This window comes from Engystomops pustulosus, chromosome 4 (assembly GCF_040894005.1).
Source record: "Engystomops pustulosus chromosome 4, aEngPut4.maternal, whole genome shotgun sequence".
Taxonomy (NCBI): Eukaryota; Metazoa; Chordata; class Amphibia; order Anura; family Leptodactylidae; genus Engystomops; species Engystomops pustulosus.
Window position 1 is genome coordinate 131,316,046 of NC_092414.1, and position 26,683 is coordinate 131,342,728.

The 26,683-nt window shown below is 37.7% G+C and overlaps 1 protein-coding gene across 1 annotated transcript in view; it reads right to left on the reverse strand.

Annotated features, from left to right (window-relative positions):
• PLXNA4 (plexin A4) overlaps window positions 1–26,683 on the reverse strand; it is a 467,309-nt gene that overhangs the window by 83,578 nt on the left and 357,048 nt on the right. The window contains exons 10-14 of the mRNA XM_072147475.1: window positions 22,447–22,647; window positions 12,196–12,292; window positions 10,489–10,679; window positions 4,927–5,078; window positions 3,842–3,959 (exon numbers count right to left, since the gene is read on the reverse strand). Of these exons, the coding sequence (XP_072003576.1) occupies window positions 3,842–3,959; window positions 4,927–5,078; window positions 10,489–10,679; window positions 12,196–12,292; window positions 22,447–22,647 (759 nt within the window). The remainder of the gene's footprint in view (window positions 1–3,841; window positions 3,960–4,926; window positions 5,079–10,488; window positions 10,680–12,195; window positions 12,293–22,446; window positions 22,648–26,683) is intronic.

Consider the following 26,683-nt stretch of genomic DNA (forward strand, 5'->3'; position numbering starts at 1 on the left):
TGCTGATACCGCAGAGATCAGGTAGTGGTCCTTACATTCATTTTACTCTGGATCTCAGCTTATGTTGAGGCATCCCTGCTCTTTCATTCCATAAGTATAACAGTCCAACAGCTATTGAATGTTGAATTATTGATGTACACTACATGAGCCCAGAGATTTGCTGGCTTTAGCTGACCTGAAGATTTTGTATCACCTAAAATCCAAGTAATGCAGCACAAGGAACCAGACATCTCAACTTTTTAATGTGCTGGCTTGCTTCCATTGCTATGCGTGACCATCCATGACAAATGGCCTCTGCAACAACATGTTAACATCAAACTAGACTAAAAAAAATAAAAATCCATATTTGGCTAGAGTCCATTGACTTACTGTATAGCAGATAAAACCTACTGTCACCAATTCCTCAAGGAAATATCAGACATTCAGAAGTTACTGCTGTATTCTCTTTATACAATGTCAATTCTACATGTCCATAGCACAGCTTTCCATTGTGTAGATCTTTGTAATGGGTAACTCAAATATAATTGCCTAGACCCTAAATTACATTTAGAGAATTTTAGTAGCATTTAGTAAGCATCTGGTTTACAATAAATGCAGAGGTACAATACCTAGTGTCTTCCTATATAATCTTTATGGCTTACATCCATGGGAGGGTGACCCTTTTTCATGAACAAACAACAAGTTGCCGAGATGGTAACATTTATACATTATAGCGATGATGATGATTTGGGGAAATGTGTACCAGGAGAGTTGATAGATTGGCTCCATATATGACAATGTATTGTAAAAAGTTAATAACAGAATTTTTGTTCTGTAAAGAATAATTTATAAAAGCGTACCTATTACCCTTGTTAGCATTATATACCCTTATTAACATTGCCTTATCACGTTTTGAGGAGTCTCCCGGCTCCTGAAAGTATTCACAGTGGCAGTGCAGGCTGAAGACATACACAGAGCTGCACAGCCTCAAGCTTTTTTCTAAATATGACATGACACTGTTGTCATCACTACTCCGAAACGCGTCAACATGATTATTATATTTCTGTGTTTTTTAATATGAGAAAATATAAAACATTTTAGAAGATCTTCGCTAGTGCTGGATTCTGCTTTTATCAACGCACATGCTGATCCGGATAGTTCTTTGCACATAGAGTTCATTGGCTGGATTGGGAAGTGCTTGTTGGTGTGAGAGAGAACTGGAGTGTGTTTTTCATGGAGTGATATATATATATATATATATATATATATATACAGGCAATCCCCGGGTTACGTACAAGATAGGGTCTGGAGGTTTGTTCTTAAGTTGAATTTGTATGTAAGTCGAAACTGTATATTTTATCATTGTAGATCCAGACAAAAATTTTTTTTGCCGCAGTGACAGTTGGAATTTAACCCCTTAAGGACGGAGGGTTTTCCGGCTCATTTCTCGCTCTCCAACTTCAAAAATCCATAACTTTTTCATTTTTCCGTGTACAGACCTGTGTGAGGGCTTATTTTGTGCGTAACAAATTTTACTTTCCCGTAATGTTATTTATTTTAACATGCCGTGTACTGCGAAGCTGAAAAAAAATTCCAAATGTGGAAAAATTGAAAAAAAACCGCACGTGCGTCACGTTCTTGTGGGCTCAGTTTTTACGACTTTCACTCTTCGCTCCAAATAACATGCCTACTTTATTCTTTGGTTCGGTGCGATCGCGGTGATACCAAATTTATATCGGTTTTATTGTGTTTTAATACATTTTCAAAAATTAAACGAATGTGTACAAAAAAGAAAAAAAAATTTTTGCCATCTTCTGACGCTAATAACTTTTTCATACTTTGGCGCACGGAAATGTGTGAGGGGTCATTTTTTGCGAAATGAGGCGACGTTTTCATTGCTACCATTTTGAGGTCTGTGCGACATTTTGATCATTTTTTATTTCATTTTTTATGTTATGTAAAAAGGTGTAAAAGTCGCATTTCGGACATTTGGGCGCCATTTCCCGCCTCGGAGGTCACCGCCGGCCGTAACCGTTTTTATATTTTGATAGATCGGGCATTTTGGGACGCGGCGATACCTAATATGTCTGTGATTTTTACTGTTTGTTATGTTTTATATCCGTTCTAGGGAAAGGGGGGTGATTTGAACTTTTAATATTTTATTAATTTTTTTTATTTTTTAAACTTTTTTTTTTCTTTTTTTTTTCACTATTTTTTAGACCATCTAGGGTACAATAACCCTAGATGATCAGATCGCTCCTACCATATACTGCAATACTACAGTATTGCAATATATGGCGTTTTTGCAGGTCTTACATTACAATGAGCCACTGGCTCATTGTAACGAACCTGCATAAACCATGTAGCCTCGTGTCAAGAGAAGACCCGAGGCTACCATGGTAACCGATCGCCGCCCCCCGATGACGTTCGGGGGCGTGGCGATCGAAAAAAAGATGGCGGCGCCCGCGCGCCGCCGTCTTTTAAACGCCGCCCGCGACTTTGCGGGCGGCGTTTAGAGGGTTAATAGCCGCGATCGGTGCAAGCACCGACCGCGGTTATTAGCGGTGGGGGTTTTGTGCAAAATGCAAAAACCCCCACCTCTGTATGAAGAGGACTCAGCCCGTGAGCCCTCTTCATACTTCCCTTATACCTCTGCGCCGTAGAGCTACGGCGCAGAGCGTTAAGGGGTTAAAATTTTTTTGCTGTATTGGGACCAAGGAATATCCATAAAGCTTCATTACAGACACCTTACAACTGATCATTGCAGTCTGGGACTATAGTAAAACATTCAGAGATCTTCACCAGAGGTCAGAGGGGTCTGTCTGTAACTATGGGTTGTCTGTAAGTCGGGTGTCCTTAAGTAGGGGACCGCCTGTATATATATATATATATATATATATATATATATATATATATATATATGTGTTTGAAAAGCCAATACAAAGAAACAATGCTTTTACAAGAAAATTGATGTGTTTGTAGTCCTTATAATTGTACACAAGTAGTACTGTTTCTGTTAATCACATAACCTTATCTAAATCTACCATTAAAACCATCATGATAAACCAGAAACACTTATTCATAGATCCAGGCACTGTGACTATGGTAATCTTCTTATATTTGCTATCCATAACCTCCTTCCTTCTAAAATCAGGTTTTGTTATTATACTAAGAGCCAGAAGGGCTCTGAGGGAGCACATAACGAGGAGAGGAGGGTGAGTGGTCATAGAAAAGACATTGCTCTGATAAAATAAATTATTAAGTAAATGCAAAGTTAGCTTCTTTTAGTCATTTATCCTTTTGATTTATGGAAAAGTTGTTTAGTTAAAGACTGCTTATCATATAACTTATGGCTATAGGGGCTTTATCATATTCTCAATCAAAGTGGACGCGGCACTTCCTTAAAATCTTGCAAGATTAGCATTTTAGCAAGATTTTAAGGAGGTGTCGCGTCCACTTTGATTGAGAATCTATCATTACACCTGCAGTCCTAGCAGGCCACGCGGGCACACCATTAGACGTGTTGGATTCACACGCCACTGCACTCCTCGAATGGTTGATTACTGGAAACTACTGGAGAGGTGAGCTGCACGACAATTGTTTATCTACATTGTGGGCTTTATCATATTCCTTGCTTCTCCAGGGGATCATTAAGATTATATTTTTCTGTCATTTTTAGTCATGTAATACTAGGCACATTTGAAAACTATAATCCATTGCCCCTTACAACATTTCTATCCTTGAAAAGGTTTGCATTTGACATTAATTTTCAGTAGGTACCGGTAAATATATATTGAGCAACACAACACTGATTTTATGTTACAAGCTGTATTTATGTTAAAAGTATATGCATTTAACTTACCACAAAGTAGTACAGCAATGAGGATTTCACCATAAAGCCGTCTCTGCACTCTCCCACACAGACATCTACAAATCCTGCATGCTGACTTTGCTGGGCACTGCCCATTTCACACACGATTCTGGAAAAGAAAATAAATTAGGGTGATATGCAGAAAATACAGTGAAGGTGTTTTGGGGGAAATATCAGTAAGAACAAATGATCAAGTTGATGCTGTTTCAAGTAGCTCAGATATACAAGAGGTATATTCAGGATTGGATGCATGTTGATAATATGAACTGTATTTCAATCCCTATTCATTTTCAAGATCACTTCTATGTTTAATTCAGAGGTGAATAACACTATAATAAAACTATGCTGATCATATCAGGCTGAAAAAATAAAAATGTTGGTTTATGGAATTAGAGCTTGTGGGTCACCATACAGGTTTTTCAAACTTTGTACGTAAAAGTACATTGAACTGAAATACAATACAACATAATATAAGATTACACTCTTTGGTATGGTACATTGGTCTCCATACCTATACCAAAATCATATTGTGATATCAACGTAATGGAATATTCAGCACTAAGATAAGAACTACTAGAAGGAAACATATTCCTACACATAGGGGGAGATTTATCCTACGATGGCACTCCTCCATCGGTGTATGATAGCAGCCACGTCCCCCGTCTCCGGCCTGTGACATCATAAGGATTAGGTTTATTGATGTATCCCGTGGGTGGCGAGCAAAACGACACCAGGTCCGACCCGGCAATGTTTTGCGTGAAACCATTTCACTGGTTTCTCAAAAGAAAGCAGGTACGGGGGGTATTCACAATTCTAATCTCAAATTGTTCACTGCGCAAGTATTTGCAATTAATTCACTACTTCTACTACTTCGGCATAAAACTGGCATAGAAGCAGTGAAACTCTCGCCCATAGTATCTATTAGATCATGCAACAAAAAATGTGCATGGTTATATTGAAATGCATTAATATAATATTTGGAAACATTTGCATATATATTTATATGATATCCTAAATATTTACATTTAGCAGGGAGATATCCATAAAGGCTTATAATTAAATTAAGATCAACTTACTGCTCTGCTGGGATATATTCTTCAATGAGAGGAATGCACTTGACTTCTGCCACTTTCACATTATTCTGAATTTCCCAAAACTCAAGGCCCAAGTTTTCTCCTCTGATTGTTACTTTTGTGCCTCCATCACGGGGCCCAGTTACAGGAATGATCTGCAAGAATTTTTTTTTTCATATACATAAATAAATACTAGAAAAGGCTGATGTTGAAGACAATTTTATTTTCTTACATGACCTAGACATGTGTGAAGTAATCATTCTATAACCTCTGTTGCCCTACAATACTTTGAATGCACAATCTACTAGACAATGGTATAATCCTTTGCAAACAGAATTAGTTATAAGCGTAACACAGAAAATTAAAATTCCTATCTCATGATGAAGAAACATTCTGGTGAAGGGAGAGGTTATGGAAAAGATGTAGATTATGTAACATCATCGCTCCCTGTTGCCTTAAGCCAAACACAACCCCTTGTAGGTCTAAGCACTGAATTCATAATTAGCTCTCTGGTGGAAGTCTGCGGCCCCTGAGACTTGTGATAAGCTTTTATTGAGCTCTGTAGCCTCCAACTCTTCTGCAAGCAATGCTAACCTTTATGGGATGTTATTGAATACACTACAGTTTGATGGATTGCTTCCCTACTTATGTTTTAATTAGTACGAGAGTGAAATGCAGTAAAGGACTATACCATTACCGGCTTTGTATGTGTAACATAACTTCCAATATCAGACTTAAGTTTTGCTCCTTTTAAGAACAATTTCAATTCCTTAGAACTTTTCATTAGTGATCAGAGACTCCAGGACCATAATGCAAAAAATATAATATGCAATTTACAATACTGATAGAGTATAGGCTCATATCTATCACAATGGGGGTCATTTACTAAGGGCCCGATTCACGTTTTCCCGACGTGTTACCCGAATATTTCCAATTTGCGCCGATTTTCCCTGTATTGCCCCGGGATTTTGGCGCACGCGATCGGATTGTGGCTCATTGGCGCCGGCATGCACGCGACGGAAATCGGGGAACATGGCCGAGCGAAAACCCGACTGATTCGGAAAAAACGCCGCATTTAAAACAATAAAAGTGTCGTTTGGGACGCGCTTACCTTCACTTGGTCCGGCTCGGTGAACTTGAGTGCGTTCAGATGCTTTTCAGCGCAGCAGTGCCACCTGGTGGACGGCGGAGGAACTACCTTGATGAATCCCGGCCGGACCCGAATCCACCGCAGAGAACGCGCCGCTGGATCGCGAACGGACCGGGTAAGTAAATCTGCCCCAATGTCTATGACCATCATGCAAACTGAAAGCATTTTCAAGCATATTTTACTATCAGTGTTGAATATAGCAACTGTGTACTGATGTACTGTGAACTGAGTATATAAGTCATTTATATGTTGTAAATGTAGACTAAGTATCTGGTAAGACTTTGGGGCACATGTATCATAGTTTCAGCTAGGCAAATTATGTTTGTTTTGTGACTCTTCTCGTTTTTTTTTGCAACTTTTGTTGGCGCTCTTCAAGTGCACCTCGGTCTGCACCTTTTGCAGTGTGCCTCATGTATCTTAACTTTCCAGATGTTCCGTGTGACTTTTCACCTTTTTTGCAATGTTTTAGGTGCAAATCTGCACCTGGTCCAGGGCAAGGGAAGTTTTTAACATGTAAATTGGAATTATTTCACATGCTTTAGCTGTTTAACATTTTGCACAGTAACCTCTTTCATCAAAATTCTTAAATTTTAGCATATTTTTTTCTTTTTTATTGGTTACTTCTAAGGGTGAGGTTACACGTAGCGGTTTAATTGTGTTTTTAATGCATTTTGAAACTAATTACAACAGCTGAGGGGAGGTGATTTGCCTTATTTCATTACTGTTAACATTTGTGTTTCCAAAACTCAATATAAACCCTGTGTTAATGTATGTGTTAACATTGCATTTACTATGCAATTTGTAAATTCAAATGTTAAAAGTAATGAAATAAGGCAAATTTCCTCTCCTGAGCAGTTTTAATTAGTTTCAAAATGCATTAAAAATGAAACATGTTCAATCCCAAATTAACAGTAGTGTCCACTCCTGTATATCACCCCCTCACATGGCTTGTATCCACTCCTGTATATAACCCCCTCACGTGTCTTATGTCCTCTCCTGTATATGACCCCTCACGTGACTTATGTCCATGTAGATTTGAGACATTTGCAACAAAAGTCTCAAATAGAAGCCAAAATTTGCACATGCCAGGATAGAAAAAAAACTGAACATGCATCACAAGTAAAAAGACAGGATCATACATAAGGCGCAAAAACTAGCCGCCAAAAATCTCTAAAATTCACCTCAGAGAGACAAAACTATGACACATGTGCCCCTTTATGTTGCGGGGTCTATGGGAGCAGTAGAACTATAGCTGTTAAATTCTTTTATCTTTAGTATATCTCCAGACTTACTATCTCTAGTATGATGAGAGGGATACTTTTGGAATTTCAATCAGTATGAATATGTTTTTCTGGCATAAATATGGCATTCAGAAAAAATCCTCAAATCGATATACCATCTCTAACCATACCTTGCTTTATTTGTTATGGTGTCAATTACACAACCTTTACAACATCCTATGGAAGAGTGTTCCATAGTCTGAGTGAACTTACAGCAAAGAATCTTTGTCTATGGTGATAGTCAAACCATATTTCCTCTAAATACAGAGAAGGCCTCTTGTTATGTTACAGGTCTAGGCTTAAGGCTATCTTACCGTACTGGACTGTACTGTCCATTAAGGCTAGCTTAACCCCAATTTGATAGTCTGTTTAGATCCTCCAAACCACCTTTTCCCTTTACTATCATGGTTGATCTTCTGTGCAGCTTCTTTTATATCCATCTTATACCAGGGATGCCCACATTTTGTAAAGGATTTCTTGTGTGATCTTTTTATTGATGTGCTTGAAGGCTAAACTATGTGCCCATCATGTGCAATTATGTCTCATTTATTGTGTCTCATCATTTTATTTGCCTTTCCATCAGCTGCATGGCATTGGTTGTTAATGTTTATAGCCCACCAGTATCCCTAAGTTTTTTGCAGTTTTATCCAGCGTGTTATGAAAAATCTGTTTCATTGGCCCAAATAGATGATCTTATCCATAATCTTATTATTTTTTGGTCTCCAGCTATCACAAATTCTTTTGTTATATCACTTTACAGAACTTAGTGCAACCTGCTTATATTTAAATCAGGGCTCATTTTAATGTGGGAATTAACACCCTTTTTGCACCTTTTGCACCTTTTTGCATGTTTTGGCTGATACCCCATTGCTTTGTCACCCCAATTATTTACAATAATTCAGACAAAAAGGTCACAGGTGGTTAAATATGACTACAGTGTTATAATCATTGGAGAAGTCTGCTCCGAAAGTGCATTTTAATTAAGAGACATTTCCATGCTAATGTCTAGCTAGCTCACCGATAATGTGGCATGTACGTTACAGTTTAATAATTAATGGACCATGAGGAGGCTTATCCAATATCATATATTATTCAATAAACTAATTTGATTCATTCCTAATCTATCTGAATAGGACTTTAGTTACATTAAACATTTCATAAAACACACCATATACCCCTATTTCATTCTATTCTAGATCATTTTTCATGCATTTGCCGGATATTAAGCAGAGAATAATTAATGGAGGCCTATTATATCAAATAAATGCTAATAGGGAAATTAATTGCCATTCATTTTCTAATTATGAGTGAAAGTTGAGCAGCTATATCTTAACAGAATCTCCTACATGGTGAATTTAGAACTTATCTACAGACACAACATTGGAGGTGGTTGAACAACAGGATTTTCAGCTCCTTCTGAGGCAGCTAACAATACTAAATGATCAGTCCTTGTTATCAAAGACTTTCAAAGGACCATTCAAGATTCACATTTTATCATATCTAAACAAAAGATACAGGTGAGGGAACCATAAGTATGAAATATCAACTTGTCAATGTAATATGATGATTGATATACCTTAAGCTAAAGTTAATGAAGAAATAAATCACTCTTATCACAATTATACTGTATAACACTGAAGGTCAAGGCTCGAAAAAAGGAATTAACCTTAGGATACGGAACATGGGTAAGGGTCACAACATCCAATATGAAAAAGAAATACCTACAGTTACTGGTAAAAAAGTCTCCTAATATTTAAGAGCCAAATCTCATAGCAAGATTTTGTTCTGATCCAAAATGTCCCAGCAAGTGCTGCAAATGCAGTCTATTTCCCGAATAGTAATTTCAACAGCATGCTATCCTCAATCTTAGACAGCTTACCTGTAGTGCAAAGTGATTCTTCCTACAGGTATAGCTGAGCCTAACTGTACTGTCCATAAAACAGCACCGGCAAAAACTAGATCTAATATAGTAATCAGACCACTTGCCTGTGACATAAAATTAGCAAATTAATGTTTTTTTGGGGAGGATTTGTAAAAGGCTTGAGAAAGGCTTCTGATCAAACAGCTGAACATATACGAGCTCTTGGGAATAAAGTAACCCATTTTTATTTTTGAATGTTTTTTTTGTTCTGATATGTCATTTAGATATGAGACTTTGTATAAGGCAACATTTAGATGTATCCCATTCTATTCACATATAATAATAACAATAATAACAATTATTATAATTATTATAATAACAATATTTAGGGTAAAATTGATTTACAGTAATTTCATTGGTCCTGTATTTATAATAAAAGTATCAAAAATGATGATGACTCAATTCAATAAAATCAGCTTTTCAAACACTAGAGGGTAGAAGATTAATGAAAGAAAATCTCCTTCTCGAGTCAGCAGCTTGTCCAGTCAAATTACAGCATGGATGTCATGGGAATGATGGTGGTTTTTAAAAAAAAAAGTTATTTCCTTGTAATAATTGTAGTGAGTGCTTGGATACGGACATACTGAAATTGTGTAGTGTCAATTCTAAGTAGGAAAAAAGTTACAATTCTTATTAGCAATGGAAACAAATTCAGGCTGAAATGTTCAAGTCTGTACTTTAACTGAAAAGTGAATTACAGTTCACACCCAGGGTTTATGAAGGAGTAGGCGTCTACCAGCTCCATAGTCTGCTGAGGTGCTGTTGCGTTGAAATAAATACACCGGATCATAACAAGCTGTCAGACTTTACACCCGCTGCTAACAACAGCATAATGTTACAGCTTTGTTTGTCATCTTCGGGAAGTAGTTTGCATCTGGGCAATTTTATAGAGCTTTACTTTCTAAGAGTGTCAATATAAATGTAGTCATCGGTAAATAACCTCAGCTGGTAATATTTTTCTCTCCTCCCATTTCATTGCCCTGTATAAGGTATTTCTTCTGGAAGGAAACCCAATCAAAATGTTAATGTATCCAGACTTGTTAGCTGCAGTGTTTAGAGTATATCAGATTTATCACTTCCACTCTAATGGTGCGGAGAACATAACACTTTAAGCCTCTTCAGAAAGCCTCACAAAGCATATACTGTACACGTCAGTAACATTGGGACTGATGCAGATATTTATGGCAATATCAGTATGAATGACATATACACACCTGAGTTATCCTGGGATTTTCACATTTTGCATGGGTTCCTGATAGTTCAAGCCAAGGTTTTTCTATGGCAGAACAGTGCTGCTTTAGGGTACATTTGGATTCCCCTGCACACCAACCACATTCAAAGTCAGGATCAGCCTTTAAGCACAGTCCACAGCTTGGTCTGGTAGCTCCACACTTATACAGATGCACTAAGTTTAAAGGATAAGAAAGATATTAGGCATATCTGTTGAGTATGTGTTAGCGTATCATATTACATAGGTCAAAGGTACTAATTATCTATGGAAAAGATAATTGACTTTTCACAATATGACTTTTCACTGTGACTTTCCACAGTATTTGACAAAGGCTTATTTTAACCGAAACGTTATACTATGGATTACCGCAATAAAGCTTTGTTCAATAACTTCAACTTAAACTTTGTGTGCCCGGACATTCTTTATATATATATATATATATATATATATATATATATATATATATATATATATATATAATATCCGGGCACACAAGGTATATATATATATATATTTATATATATATATATATATATATATTTATATATATATATATATATATATATATATATATATATAGAATAGGACATTTATACTTGATTAGTGGCTGCAATGACATGAGGTGTGGCAGTGGATGGGAGCCAAGAGGTGAGGATTAGTTCTATAGCATTTTTGCATGTTCTGAACCAATAGAAAATGAATGTGGAATCTGGAACAAGCCCTTTAATGTTACTTAATCTAGGTCGAGACAGGTGTCTTTTACTCTCTCAACATAACGGCTTTGCAAAAACTCTTAATATTAAAGTGTGTGCTTTCAGCATCTTATGCAGACTTACTTTTTGCATCCTCATGGTAACATGCAAGAAACAAACCCTGTGCAGTGTGTGAGTCTGTAACCTCTGTATTCTGTACAATCCCTTTTCCCCTAACCTATACTAATGTATACCTGGTAGGTGAGCCAGAAGTGGACAATGGTAGCGGGAAGGCATATGTCTGTAGGATCATTTTGTTTGTTGTCTGTTACCATGGAGAGACAAATGTCTGCTGAGCTTTAACATCAACAGTAATGTAAAGTTCATTTATTTTTTTTTATTTTTTGATACTACCAATATTTGTAAAAACAAATTCCTAATCTTAGAACACAAATACCCAGATCTTCTACAGATTGTGCTAAATTATCATAGGTATAATGGGAGGTGCATATAATATGAAGTAATAGCATAGCCGATGCCCATAGAGGTTCCTATCTATCATGTGGAATGACACATAAAAGCATCAAATGGGATATTCGTATTTTCTCAAAGGGAAGTAAATCTTCAAATTATTAAAAAAAAATATTTTAATGGCTGTGGGGCTTCTGGTCTGTTTTTTATTGGTACATGAATATACCACTTCCTTATGAAGTATCACCACAGCATTTTCTATAGACACGAGATTGCACATGACATATATTTTTATCAAATACTGAATTCATTTTAACAGAAAATTGAGTGTTTTGATGGTGAGTGTCTATACTAACATTAGTCTCAGAAAATAAATGATATGGAAATGTGTGGCTGTGGAGTAATTCAATTTCAATGCAAGTAATAAAAAAATGAGTAGTGAAAAGGTTAGACATATGATACTTAACAGTAGATAAGTGATGTTGCTATGGAAACTATTTTCTAGCCCAAACTGAAGTTCAGTTTACCTTTGCTCAGTGCTGGATTGTCAATGCTAAAATCCCCATTCCATACCACGGTCAGCTCCACTGGGAGGCTGTCAATCTCCATGCCTTCATAGTCATACTTTAGAAGAAAAAAAAATGAAAATTTGAGATTTCAGTTGAGAGGTCCTTGAGATATATATTTTTTTCTTTATTTAGGGTAACAGGTCTCAGGGGAATGCTATGGAGCTTTATGAATCTATGTTTTTCAGAATATGGACGTAACATGTCACCTACTAAAGTGAACTCAAAATTTCAGAATTTTTTTGACAGGTAATGACGTGAACATCACCTATCACCAATAAATATTTAAAAGTAATGTAGTATAAAACCATATGTACATAGTCTATTTGTTTAAAGTACAACTACCATCTGGTTTGATGCTGCTGGATACCTCCCAGCAGGGTGATACATATGCTTGTCCATGGTGCTCCAGTGCATGATGTTCCCCATGCCAATTCGGTGCAGCTGCAAAGAAATATGCTCTAACTTTGTTAATGAGGCCTAATTGGGTGCAGTCACGGGGCAAAAATGGAAAATAATGGCAATTCCAGGCATTGCACCAGGCATTGCAAATATTTTGGAGCAAAAACTGGTGTACAATCCTTGATAATATTTCTCTATGTCTTTATTAGGAGTTCTGCTCCTGTATTTTACTTGTAAAATGATGATCACATTTATGCAAATGAAGCACAAGTGCTTTGGAGGGCATTACTGAGTAAATTACTGGAGTAGTAGTATATATAAACATACAGGGGAATATTTATCAGGGCTTGTACGCCACTTTCCATCAATTCCTAGTGCAAGTGGGTGCGGAATGATGTAAAGGGGGCATGTGAATCGGGGTGTGGTGCATTCGGCTGGTGTGGGGCGTTGCTATCCTAGGTACTAGATATAGCATGCACTCTCTAAGGCCAGAACAGGGGCAAGTTATAGTCAAAATCTACGCCAGGCAGGTCTGGCATGGAATTGTACAAAGGGCGCTGCTGGATACATCAGGAGGCCGGATCTACCCATCAGTGTTAATGGTTAATAAATCTCACACCTAACAGTAATTTTCCTTTAAGATATTTAATATAATTGATTGTAGATTCTATTACCTACACATGATTATTGGTGCAGCCATCTTCTCTGAGCTAAGTAGGTCTTCAAGTATTTCCTTCAGGTATTGTGAGCCAAAACCAGCAGAGGTTGAACACACAAAACAGGTACAAGTCTTATCCAGCAACTATATAGAGGTAAGATATGATGGAAAGACTTGTGCCTGTTCTATGTGTTCGACTACTCCTGGTTTTGGTTTAAAATAACTTAGAAATAACTGAAGACCTAACAAAGATGTGAACTAGCCCTAAACTGTGTTAACCTGCTGTTAACAACAGCTCAGTCAAGATGGCTGCCCCCATAATCATGTGTAGCTTTTAGAATCTACAATAAAAATATAAAACATCTACATTTAAAGATATGCTTTACAGAAGCCACATGTTTCAAAATCACAATAGTATAAAAGCAAATCAAATCAACAAAAATACATTGAAGTTTACTGCACATTATCCCAAAGGACCTCAATGCTGCAAAATTTCTATATCACTTGACCCCCACTTTGTAGAGCAATGCTCTTAATCGATTTAATCCCGCTCCCACTGATTCTCAATAAACATATACTGGAAAAGAGAAACCTGCTGTAAGTTTATTTTCCAGTGAAAGCCAATGAGACTCTTTCGAGTTTTTCATAGCTCGCTCTGGTCGATGCACTGTAGAAGGAAAACACACTGAGCACAAAGCATAAAAGATAAGGCTAGTCTCTTGGGGTATTGTTTAACAATACATGTATTTTTTAACTTTTCCTATGAGTTAGTGCAAGGGCAAAATACTTGTCAAGTGAATAAATCTGGGAAATATTGGGTTTGCAGTGAAAGCTTTTAAAAATAAATGACATCTAATACAATTACTGGCCTACATAGGAACAAGGGGAACACATGTCCGCCTAATGACAAGGAGTGTGCACACTAGTTTTTGCCGGAGGGCTGCCATTATCTGCTGCTCTGTTGTGTCGTTCAGTCATTGTAAAGCCATGAAGCCAACTCAGCCCTGGAGAAAGTGAACATTTTAACCCATAGGACACATAAGCTATCTAAAGATCTTTTTTTTCAAATGTCAAAAGGCTGAAGGAAAACTACATGGAACAAATGTAATTCTCTTTTATGTCAGCTTTGGAAAATATAGATGTCATACTAATGTCATAAAACTAACCGGTTGCAATTGTTCAGTATTAAAGGGCTTTTTTTTTACCTGAATTCATATAATAAAAAAACTATAAAAGTACACGTAGAAGTTAGAATTAGAATGGTGTAACTGCTGGTAAGCTACATATTGACTGGTACCTCAAAATGATTGTGGAGCTTTCTGGAATTCTGGTTACTAAAGACTGCCTAAAAATTTGTGTGTTTCTCAGGGGAGTTGTAGGGGAAAAGGGGGCAGGCACTGTGCACGCAAGGTTCCACTTGTGGGTGGCAGAGTAAGGACAGTAAACATAATTTTCTATTAAAGATGTCATATGCCAGTTTGGCTTGTCTTAAATTTTTTCACAACCAGTGCACCTCAAAAAGGTAAGGCCACAATGCACACAATTGTTGGTTTTGGCTGAGAGCTAGCCACACAAGCTATGGCTAACTCACGGCTCCAATGCCAACTACTGGTACCTTCATGGTGCGGTGCATGCACATTGAGGCACTGTGTTTCACCTCACCGGGAACGTGCTGACTGCCTGATGCTAGTGGGTGCGAATGTGTAGATGTAAGATGCACATGGGAGGGCTAAGACCTATTGCTCACGAGCGAACTTGATGCATGCAACTTGCATCAAACACGATCACGTGCTGACTGGAATGTCTGTCCTAAATGCTCATAAACTGAGCATGTCAGAATGTCAGTTCAGTTCCAGTCAATCAGCGTTTGGGCCGAACATTCCAGTCAGAACACAATGAGAGTTTGATGTGAGTTTCACATGGAAGGGCTAAGACCTATTGCTCACGCATGCAATCAACTTACATAAAAAATGCATCATGTGCTGACTGGAATGTCTGTCCCGATTGCTCGTAAACTGGACCTGAACTCAGAATGTCAGTTCAGTTCCAGTTAATCAGCGTTTGGGCCGGACATTCCAGTCAGAACATGATGCGAGTTTCATGTGAGTTGCACAAATCAAACTCACTTGTGTACAATAGGCCTGAACTAAATATGAGACTACATCACATAATAATAATAATAATAATAATAATAATAATAATAATAAAGGCTGTCTTCATGTGTATAAAAAACGTCAATTTATAATTATAATTGATGATTTGACCACTTTAATTCAGTGTAGAAGAGTTTCTGTACAATATATATATGTACTAAGTGTCAATGGAATGCTAAACATTTCTGCTGGTGTGAAACCATTAGAAGACACCTTCATATGGGTAACTCCTATAAGTGTGTAGCCTGTTAAAACATGGAGGTGATAAGGATTATTTATAAATAGATTGAATACAGATGGCGGTAATAAAATTTGTGGGCCAGACTGTATAAAGTAAACTCTTAAAAGGCTCTATTTTCTTATCACATCCAGTGCAATCTGTATAAGAAGTCTGAGAGATGAAAGAATGTGAGCACTGGCTGTGTAGTTTTGTCGGTTCGAAGAGAGCCATACGTAACCTGCTCACAGTCTGATTTCTTGTCTTTAATGCTCACTGAGGCTTACATGGGGAATCTGCCGCCAGCTGCCTCTTTATATTAGCAAATTATTCATGTAACAAAAGGCACTTTTCAGGAGGTACAGCTGTTCAAGATGTTCAGGCAGAGCCTCCAGGAGGGAACGCAGTACAGAGAGAATAACACACAGGTCGGACTTGGGTGTCATCCAAAGTCTGAATCTACCTAAGGACCTATATATGTACTAGCAGAAGATTAAGGGCCAGATTATTATTCCTGAGGGTAGTTTCTTCCCACTAATGTACAAGTGTAACACATTTGGCTATACACTGCAAGGCGAGGATTATATTTCATTAACTCAGATCCTTTTTTGGCTTATGTCAAGTATTGAAATATAGTGGGAAGTCTCAACAATTCCTGTATTTCTTTTTATGTTTGTCATAATACAGGCCGATTAATATGAATTAACATACAACCTTTTTCAGAGGTTGAGGTTCAGTTGATCAGTTCATCTTCAATATCATTTCTAACTGTTTATTATCCTATACTATTTATCATCTCTTGATTTAACATTCACATGTATAATAATAATAATAATAACTATAATTCTTTATTTCTATAGTGCACACAGATTACCCAGTGCTGCACAAAGCTTACCAAATCAGTCCCTGTCCCCATACGGCTCACAATCTTATCAACCTACCAGTATGTTTTGGAGTGTGGGAGGAAACAGGAGGACCTGGAGGAAACTCACGCAAACACAGAGAGAAAATACAAACTCTTTGCAGATGTTGACCATGGGACCTGAACCCAGGACCCAGCTCTGCAAGACTTTAATGCTAACCACTGAGCCACCATGCTGCCCCAATATAATCTGAAGAGCTTTATGTAAAACAATGGACTGATAACAATTGGATATTAACCAATAAACTGAGAAGTGCACCCCAGATCTGTAGCAATGAAGTAGGTTAAAGTATAAATTGTATTTATATAGAGATCTAATGCACCAATTAGTTTGCTTTGTAGACTCCACTAGGATTGGGAGTCTTCTATGTATGAATATATGTACAACTGGTTGAATGGTTAGGTTTGGATACAAACATGTTATACATACAACTATACATATACATGCTACTAAATAATAGAGAAAATATATCTTGCACATCCATAAAAGAACATAGTGAGTATGTTCCCATCCTCCACTATAACTACATAGATAACTTATATCTATAGCTAAATAAAAGCTGAATCTATATTCCACATGCTAGGACTCCCTTGCCGGTCTATGGCTGATAATGATGGAGCTGATGTCCTAGGAGCTGTAAATGATCATAAAATCGAATTCTATAGACAATTGCCCTGACTCTGAAATACTGTATATAGAAACAGATAAATATGAAGCATGCTGGTCTCTTTATGCATGTATGACTTTGTAATTTATGTGCAACATACTGCTGGATTGAACAATGAACTAGCTTTGCCAGTGTGAGCAATGTGTATACTACTTGGAATCATCAGTGTAACATCTCAAAATATAGTAAAAACTGGGAAACAATAAGGTTATGAACATGAAGTTTATAGAAATGGAAAGCAAGGACACAATTATTAAACTCTTAATACAAATTCATATTCTACTTACACAATGCCCCAGTCCATCTAATATTTATTGTACAATGTGAAAAACAGAAAAATGTGAAATTACTTTTAGTCAATGTAACAACATTTAGAGGAACATGACTGCCTTGTCCACAACAGTGTACATTCAGATTGGTCATGTGATGTCCATGTGCCATTTGCACGTCCTTCAATTCTTTGAAAATGCAGATTGTTCCCCTGATGCAGGGCTATGACATGGTCGCCTTGCAGGTGTGTGGAGACTTATAGCCATTGATGCGCCACTAGAGGATTCGGGGAAGTATGCAAATAAGTTTCCCAGGATGGCACAAGGAAAACCACGCATCTTTTGCTACTTTGTAAGGCAGCCCCCCTTTCAAGCATGACTTTTAGGAAGCCTAATGACATGATGTGGGATTAAACCCGAAGCCCTTTATCTATTCCCGGATGGAACAGATTCCCAACTGTAGATAGCTGTAGCTGTAGATAGTTTCAACATGTTTGCACTAGGTAGTCACTGTTAGGTGTATTCCAAAGGTGTTAGCCAAAGAAGTCTAACTATATACATGTATCTCCTATTCTAATTATCTAATTATCTGACTGTTGGGACTCTGCAACATCATGAGAATGGGAGCCTGTAAGTGCTCCTGGGTGCCTTACATGAATGGAGATCTGAAGCATATGCTTGGCCAGTGTTCTTGCGAATTTTGGGACACTTTTTCCTAATTCTGGAAGTTGAATGGAGCATATGGAAATGGAGTATATGGAAATGGAAAAAAGTGTATATTGAAGGAAATTTCAATGAATGGCCCTTGTGTTCTTTTTGAAGCATTCAAGAAATAGATATCCTGAGGGTATGAGCTACTTTTGGTTCCAAGTTTCTGGACCAGCTGAAACATCCAGTCCAATATTTTCAAATGAAGTCATATTATTAAAGTAAGAGTGTTCTAAAAAAGGACCAAAGTAGAAAGAAAATTGCAATGAGTCACATACAGTAGGTTTGGTTTAAGATCAACTAACAGCTGTAATGTCTAATTATATATTTAGATCTTATTCTATTGCACGGCCATTCCTACATCTACTGCAAAGAAGATATGATTACATGGAGGAAAAAATAGCCAAATGCTGACATTTAAAATCAGAAAATTAATAAAGGTCACCGGAGATCCGCTGATTGGGAAAGATTTTATAAGAGATATCAAAAAAAATAATTTAACCAATCTTATACTGAAATGAATTTTGTGTTTACATAGTAATTCAGCTCAGAAATCCTCACATGTCTTAGCACATTCTCTAAAATATACACTTGACTTCAGGCTACCACCACAAGTAGTGGTTTAGCCAGAGGCTTATCTGTTCAAATTTATAGTAGCAACAGTAGTATACTGTACTATAGTATAGTGCAAACTTACCTAAACTGTGAGATTTATATCCTCAGCATGTCAATTTCCGCTGCAGGAAAACTTGCAGCAATTACTGCAATTTCTGCTGTAGGGAGATTTGCTGTAATTACTACAATAGTGCTGTCACAATAATCCCCTACTGAAGTGCTGTCACATTAATCCCTGCAGTAGTGCTTCCACAATAATCCTCTGCCATAATAATCCCCTACAGAAGTGCTGCCGCAATAATCTCCTGCAGTAGTGCCGCCACATTATTCCCTGAAGTAGTGCTTCCACAATAATCCCCTGCAGTAGTGCTCCCACAATAATCTCCTGTAGTAGTGCTACCACAATAATCTCCTGTAGTAGTGCCGCCACATTATTCCCTGCAGTAGTGCTTCCACAATAATCCCCTGCAGTAGTGCTCCCACAATAATCTCCTGTAGTAGTGCTACCACAATAATTTCCTGTAGTAGTGCCGCCACATTATTCCCTGAAGTAGTGCTTCCACAATAATCCTTGCAGTAGTGCTCCCACAATAATCTCCTGTAGTAGTGCTACCACAATAATCTCCTGTAGTAGTGCCGCCACATTATTCCCTGAAGTAGTGCTTCCACAATAATCCCCTGCAGTAGTGCTCCCACAATAATCTCCTGTAGTAGTGCTACCACAACAATCCTCTGCAGTAGTGATGCCACATTATTCCCTGCAATAGTGCTACCACAATAATCTCCTGTAGTAGTGCTACCACAACAATCCTCTGCAGTAGTGCTTCCACAATAATCCCCTGCAGTAGTGCTCCCACAATAATCTCCTGTAGTAGTGCTACCACAATAATCTCCTGTAGTAGTGCCGCCACATTATTCCCTGAAGTAGTGCTTCCACAATAATCCCCTGCAGTAGTGCTCCCACAATAATCTCCTGTAGTAGTGCTACCACAACAATCCTCTGCAGTAGTGCTGCCACATTATTCCCTGCAGTAGTGCTGCCACATTATTCCCTGCAGTAGTGCTGCCACAATAATCTCCTGCAGTAGTGCTGCCACAATAATCCTCTGCAGTAGTGCTTCCACAATAATCCCCTGCAGTAGTGCTCCCACAATAATCCCCTGTAGTAATGCTACCACAATAATCCCCTGCAGTAGTGCTCCCACAATAATCTCCTGTAGTAGTGCTACCACAATAATCTCCTGCAGTAGTGCTGCTACATTATTTCCTGCAGTAGTGCTTCCACAATAATCCCCTGCAGTAGTGCTCCAACAATAATCTCCTGTAGTAGTGCTACCACAACAATCCTCTGCAGTAGTGCTTCCACAATAATCTCCTGTAGTAGTGCTGCCACAATAATCCTCTGCATTATTGCTTCCATAATAATCCCCTACAGAAATGCTGCCACAATAATCTACTGCAGTTGTGCTGCCACATTTATCCCTGCAGTAGTGCTGCAATAATAATCCCCTGCAGTAGTGCTCCCACAATAATCCCCTGTAGTAATGCTACCACAATAATCCCCTGCAGTAGTGCTCCCACAAGTGTTGCCACAATAATCATCTGCAGGAGTGCTGCAATAATAATCCCCTACAGAAGTGCTTCCGCAATAATACCCTACAGCAATGTTGCCACAATAATCTCATGCAGTAGTGCTGCCACAATAATCTCCTGCAGTAGTGCCACCACAATAATCCCCTGCAGTAATGTTGCCACAATAATCTCCTGCAGTAGTGCTGCCACAATAATCCCCTGCAGTAATGCTGTCACAATAATCCCCTTCAGTAGTGCTGCCACAATAATCTCCTGCAGTAGTGCTGCCATAATAATCCTCTACAGAAATTATGCCACAATAATCTCCTACAGCGGTGGTGACACAATATTCCCCCTCAGTAGTGTTGCCGCAATAATGCCCTACAGTAATGCTGCCTCAATAATCCCCTGCTGTAGTGTTGCATCAGTAATTCCCTGCTGTAGATCTGCTACAACAACCAGACAATAAATCAGAAGATGGACTTGATTGCTGCTAGATTTAGGAGTGGGAGAAGGTGTTGGATGGCTTTCAATATTTGAAATAGGGAGTCCACACTTTGGAATATTTTGAGTAGAAATTCCCTTTATATTATGATTTCAGATTTCATGTTTTGGAGAGGAACTACCTCCTTCCAAATCTTCGGGAACTTTAGTGTGGGAAGTTCACACTGAAAGTGGAAAATCTGGTACAGTTTATTTCTGTCCTATGTTACATTTTCACTTTCTAACTTGAAGCACTTCTGGTATTCAGTAGATTAGCCATAATAAAAACAATGTAATGATAATTACTGTGCCAATTACTGTCTCCAATAAACTTATGAACAAATCTCCTAGTCTATAAAGTATCAGTATCTTGTCTGCCCAGAGGCTGTACTAGGAAAACTATAATTTGTACTTAATTTTTCAAACCATAAAGCTTACGAATTCCCACAAGATGTTACCAATCCAATAACCTGAAATGTTACACTGGGTTCTGTTTTTGCAAATTTTGCATATGTATCAGCTCATAAAATTCTGCAATTGGTTTTCCATGAAGCTCATATATATACAACACTATACTAAATGTTTGCAAATAATGGCTCAAATAATTGAAGGCAGTTTTAGTAAATGTTATAGTGATCTGAAATCAATCAATTTAATTAAAGCATAAATGAGGAGCCTATGAAGAAAAAACAGAGCAGTACGACGCTGAGCACAGTCTCTTACTGATCCTCTGAAGAGAGGCACCATCAATAGGGAATGTGTAAGCAGAGCTAATACATCAACAACTGTGCCATCTGGTACCAGAAAACATGACACTGAAACCAAATTACAATGATTTTGTTGTATCATCTCACACAGTCACTTACATATTCTGCTGACAATACATGTAAATGGGAAGTTTGTAATTCCATTTGCATTCTGCAAAAATTTTCCATGCACATTTGCTACTTATCCTTGCAGGTTGTATGCATTAAGAATGCGGGATTAGCCGCAGGTGGAATACTCCACTGACTTGCGCGACAATACAGAAGTGAAGCCTAGCTGGGTTGTGTTCCAGTAAAACAGACCTTAAGAATATACATTTGCAGTCTCCTGGTACTTTTTGGCCCAACAGGTTACTTTCCCTAAAATGCCTGGGCATGTACCTGGTCCTGATAAAGGCTTCATTAAGGTGGTATAAAGTGCTGATACTTGTAGGCATACATCCTGTAATGTACTTGTGACTAATCAGATCCAAGTTTCTACCTTAGGGATCCTCCATTATTATGCCTCAAGTGATAACATTTCTTTACTGTAATGAAACAAATACTGCGGTTGAATAAGTAAAGGAAGAAATTCATTACAGACAGAGCATTTTTTTGCATCTGATTGAATGGTATCATACCCCATATTTAAACACTGATTACTTATAATAGGTACAAAAATAATAGTGCACATATATTTAATTATTTTTAACGTCTCAATTTCTAGGTGAGAAAAAGAATTGGAATCAAAATATGGTCGAACGTACTTGCGCTCAGATATTAAAGACATATAAACACTTACAGAGGTATTTTGGCACTGGACACTGGAACTGTTGAAGCGTAGTGCAGGAACCCTCTGTTCATTCCCTTGAATGTTCAGGACACACTCATAGCCTTTCTGGCCGGACTGAGGTTGAGGTAAGTTCTTTGCTTTTAAAGTAATGGGTTTAACAATGTCGACTGGAATCAGGATCCTTTCAGTCTGAAGAAGCTGAGGACAATCCTGAAAGAGAGGAAAAGTATTGGCAGAGTAAGTTTTCTGAATCTAGCTCAAGGGGTATGCTTGAATAAGATGTCGGTGGAGGTTTAAACTAAAAAAACAATTCCAAGATGTTTGAATGCCAGAACTGCAGTCTCTTCATTGTTTTTATTTGCTTGGATGCTGTTCCTCATGTAGAACATCAAACTTTTAGTGGCTGCAGTAAAGGATACTGCTACTTTGTTCATGTCAGATGAACCATGTCATTCATCTAGGTTCATTGAAATTTACCATCAAAATCAAACATGATAAACCAGGGACACTTACTCATAAATCTAGTCACTGTGGTAGTTTTGTAAATTGTATCCATGGCCTCCTTCCTTCTAAGATCAACTTTTAAAATTATGCTAATGAGCCAGAAGGGCATTATAGAGCCCCTATGTTCTTGATCTACACAGGCTATTAAATTAAGCAGAAACACTTTACTCCTCCCACTGTGTGATATTTCAGCAGGCCAAGGGAGGGGGGGAAGTGTCAAGGAAGTAAGGTGGAGTGTGATACAATGTAAAAGCCTGTGAAGTTAAAGAACACAATGGCTCTGGCAATGCCCCAGAGCCCTTCTTGCTCATTCCCCTTATTTAAAGGTTGATTTTAGAAGGAAGGAGGCTATGGATAACAAAAAAAGAAGATTACGACGATCACAGTGCCTAGATCTATGAATAAGTGTCCCTGATTTATCATCATGGATTTTGATGGTAGATTTACTTTAAGTGTACAGTATAACTGTATACATTTAATGTAAACATTAGGCCATCCATTTTTAAAGGTTCTGATAATCCCTTTGATCAGTACCACAAATGACACACATTAACACTTCAATTGTATATTAAAAGGAGTTTTTATATTTTTATACATTTTACTATTTTTAGTAGCGGCAGAACCTTCATACAATTATCTTTATGATTCAGAATCCTGAAATGAAACAGAGTAGCCAGAGCATTTGTTTAAAAATGGAAATAGGAGAATAATCACTGTGCCTGGATGATATTCATCATCCTTCAGAACTTGACATTTCCACCAAATAGCACACTGACCATCTTCCACTACATCTTGTTTCCAGGTAATTTAAATTTCTATTCTTCCGTTCTTCATAGGGAATGTGTCTCACTTCACATCCCAAAGCATAATAACTAAGCTGCTATATTCAATAGGGTGTTTGCAACACTATGATTAGAAGTTCATCCCTCATGGAAAACAATTATAACCAGCAAATTGAGAAGATAATTGAAACTCTCAGTGCTACAATTATAACATTTTCACACATGTAGCTCCACCATTCAATCCCCTTTTACCTATGGAGGATGTAATTAAACATTCTAAATGAAACATTATACCGTAGGAGAATGTGTTTAGCATAAGCATCCATTACAGCCCAGAAATAGCAAAGTAAGTAATAACAGCATGAACTTTAAAGTAAAAGTTAATTCTGTAAAGAGGGATGTTTACAGAATTGGATTAAGACTTCATTTCACGATACCCAAAAACATAATTGACACCAGAAGTGTAGAAAGTTCTCTTAATATTATCAAAAACATTCAACACTATGTTTTATACACAATCATTGTCAACTGCATTTTCAGATATAAAAATCATAGTAAATAATAACCAGTTTTGTCTCAGGATTATGGATATATTTAAAATAGATGCAACATCTCAACTAGAAGGCACTAACATTAAATATTTAGATGCTTGGTTCTGGAAAGGAAATTCAAGTCCTGTATAAGTTTTTGTAGAGGTAGAGGCAATTTCTAGTTTTATAAATTGGTATAAAAAGAATCTTTGGATCAGGTATCACAGAGGAGTAAACTTTAGAAGGTTAAACAGATGCTAAATAAACCAATTAACCCTTGTTTTTTATATTTACTCAGCAAACTTTGTAATGGATCCACAATTGATATGGGGACAATGTAAAAATGAAATTAAATAATAAGAATGCAGCCCATTTCTATTCCAGCCATGACTATGACTTGAAATGGTATGAAATGCATAAGAAGAATGGTTACTGCATTAGAAGTCTTGGGTTCAATTTTAACTACGACCACACATGCATGTTGTTTCCATGTTCTCCTTGAGTTTACTCTGGGTGCTACTATATTCTTCCATACTAAGGCTGGTTTCACATCGGCATTTTTTCACATCAGTGATTTTTTACTGAACCCATTTTGGCTTGTGGACACATACAGATTGGTTTTCTCTTCCTGGCTTCAGTGATGCCTTACTGACCCATTCCTTTCAATGGGCTTTTTCACACTTCAGTTTGTTTCCACTGATCAGTGATCAGTTTAGAACCTGCTCTTATTGTGTTTACTGACAACATTGGATCAGTGTAAAAAAGTCCATTGAAAAGAATTGGTCAGTAAGGTATCAGAGAAAAATCCCTGAAGCCAGTAAGAGAAAACCAATCTGTATGTCTCCAGAAGCCAAAATGAGTTCAGTGAAAAATCACTGATGTAAAAAAAACCACTAATGTGTAACCACCCTAAGGCATATGGGTAAATTAGCTATTAAATTAATTTAATTGAGACAACAAGAGCTCCACTAGGACAAGCGGTCAGTGAGCCTCATGTGACAAGTGTCAGACTTACCCGCCAGAAAACCAATACTGTAACTCAATACTGGACTCAATGGGGCTCATTTACTAAGGGTCCGAATGCCGCACTTTCGGCGGGTTTCTTAAATATTTCAGCCGAATTGCCCCGGGATTTTGGCGCACGCGATCGGATTGTGGCGCATCGGCGCCGGCTTTCATGCAACAGAAATCGTGGGCGTGGCCGTCGGACAATCCGGCGGATTCGGAAAAACTGCAGAAAAAAAGATTTGTGTCGCAAGATCAGCACCAGGAAGAAGAAGGTGAACCTCGGCGCAGCAGCCGACACCTGCAGGATACCGGGTGCACGACCTTAGTGAATCCTGGCAGACCCATAATCAGCCGTCTGACCGGGTAAGTAAATGTGCCCCAATGTTGCAGGGAAGACAAACTGATTTAGTGGCTACAAGGGTATATTTCCAAAGTGTTGAAGGAGAATGGGATTCCAGAGTAATTTTTCTCTTTTAAGACGAAATAACCACAGTCCTATACTATATATGGTCAGTGGGCTTCAGTGGACAATCTGAATCACTAATATACATTTCACAGTTCTCTACTTCTGCTGAATAGGACTAGAAGGACTAAACAACAGTGTAACATACAAAAGTATACAAGTCCAATTTCTTTGGTTTCAATGACTTTATAGTTTAACAAACACCTAACAGGGAACTCAGAATAAACATTAGTATTCATGTCACAAAAGAAACCAGAAACCAACTGGTGAAGCAAGTTTATCTGATTGTCAGGGGACTTTATATTGGAAAGCAGTGCGGTCTAATGAATCCACACATTAGCTGTACATTCTTACCATGTAACCATATAACTTTTCAATTTAAATGTAATTCTCAACCTCACAGCTTGTGAGTGAACATTCTGATCTGGCTTCTTCTAAACATTATTTAATTTGCTTGAAATGTAGCTCTTTGTTGATATGTTCTAACAGAAGTCTGTGATATTGAACCAACCTGGTCTTGTATCCTCGGAGAGCAATTTAAGGGAAAGAAATAGAAACCTGGCAGGAAGTCAGGTGATGGCCAAGCTCTCAGTCATGATTAGAGCTCAATATTCCTTGAGTAAAAGCTTTTTTTCCTACAAGGCTTTGCTCTCCTTTATTGATGGATCCTTAGAGCCAATTCTTTAAACTTAAGCAAAAAAGGTTACTTCTTTCTCAACCTTTGAAATACAAAAAATCATAAACTGCAAAGAAATCGGTTCTCCAGGAGGCAATTTGAAGAACTAAGCAGGTTACAATTTTAGAAGTCATATTACAAAGGAAAAAAAAACTTTTTATACTTTTTTTGGCAAAACAGCTCACAAATTGTAGATTCAAGCTTCCCATGTTAGCTGTCTGGTCAATGCACATTCATCCTGCATCAGTTCTCCTCAACTCATCCCATATACTGGAATGCTTGG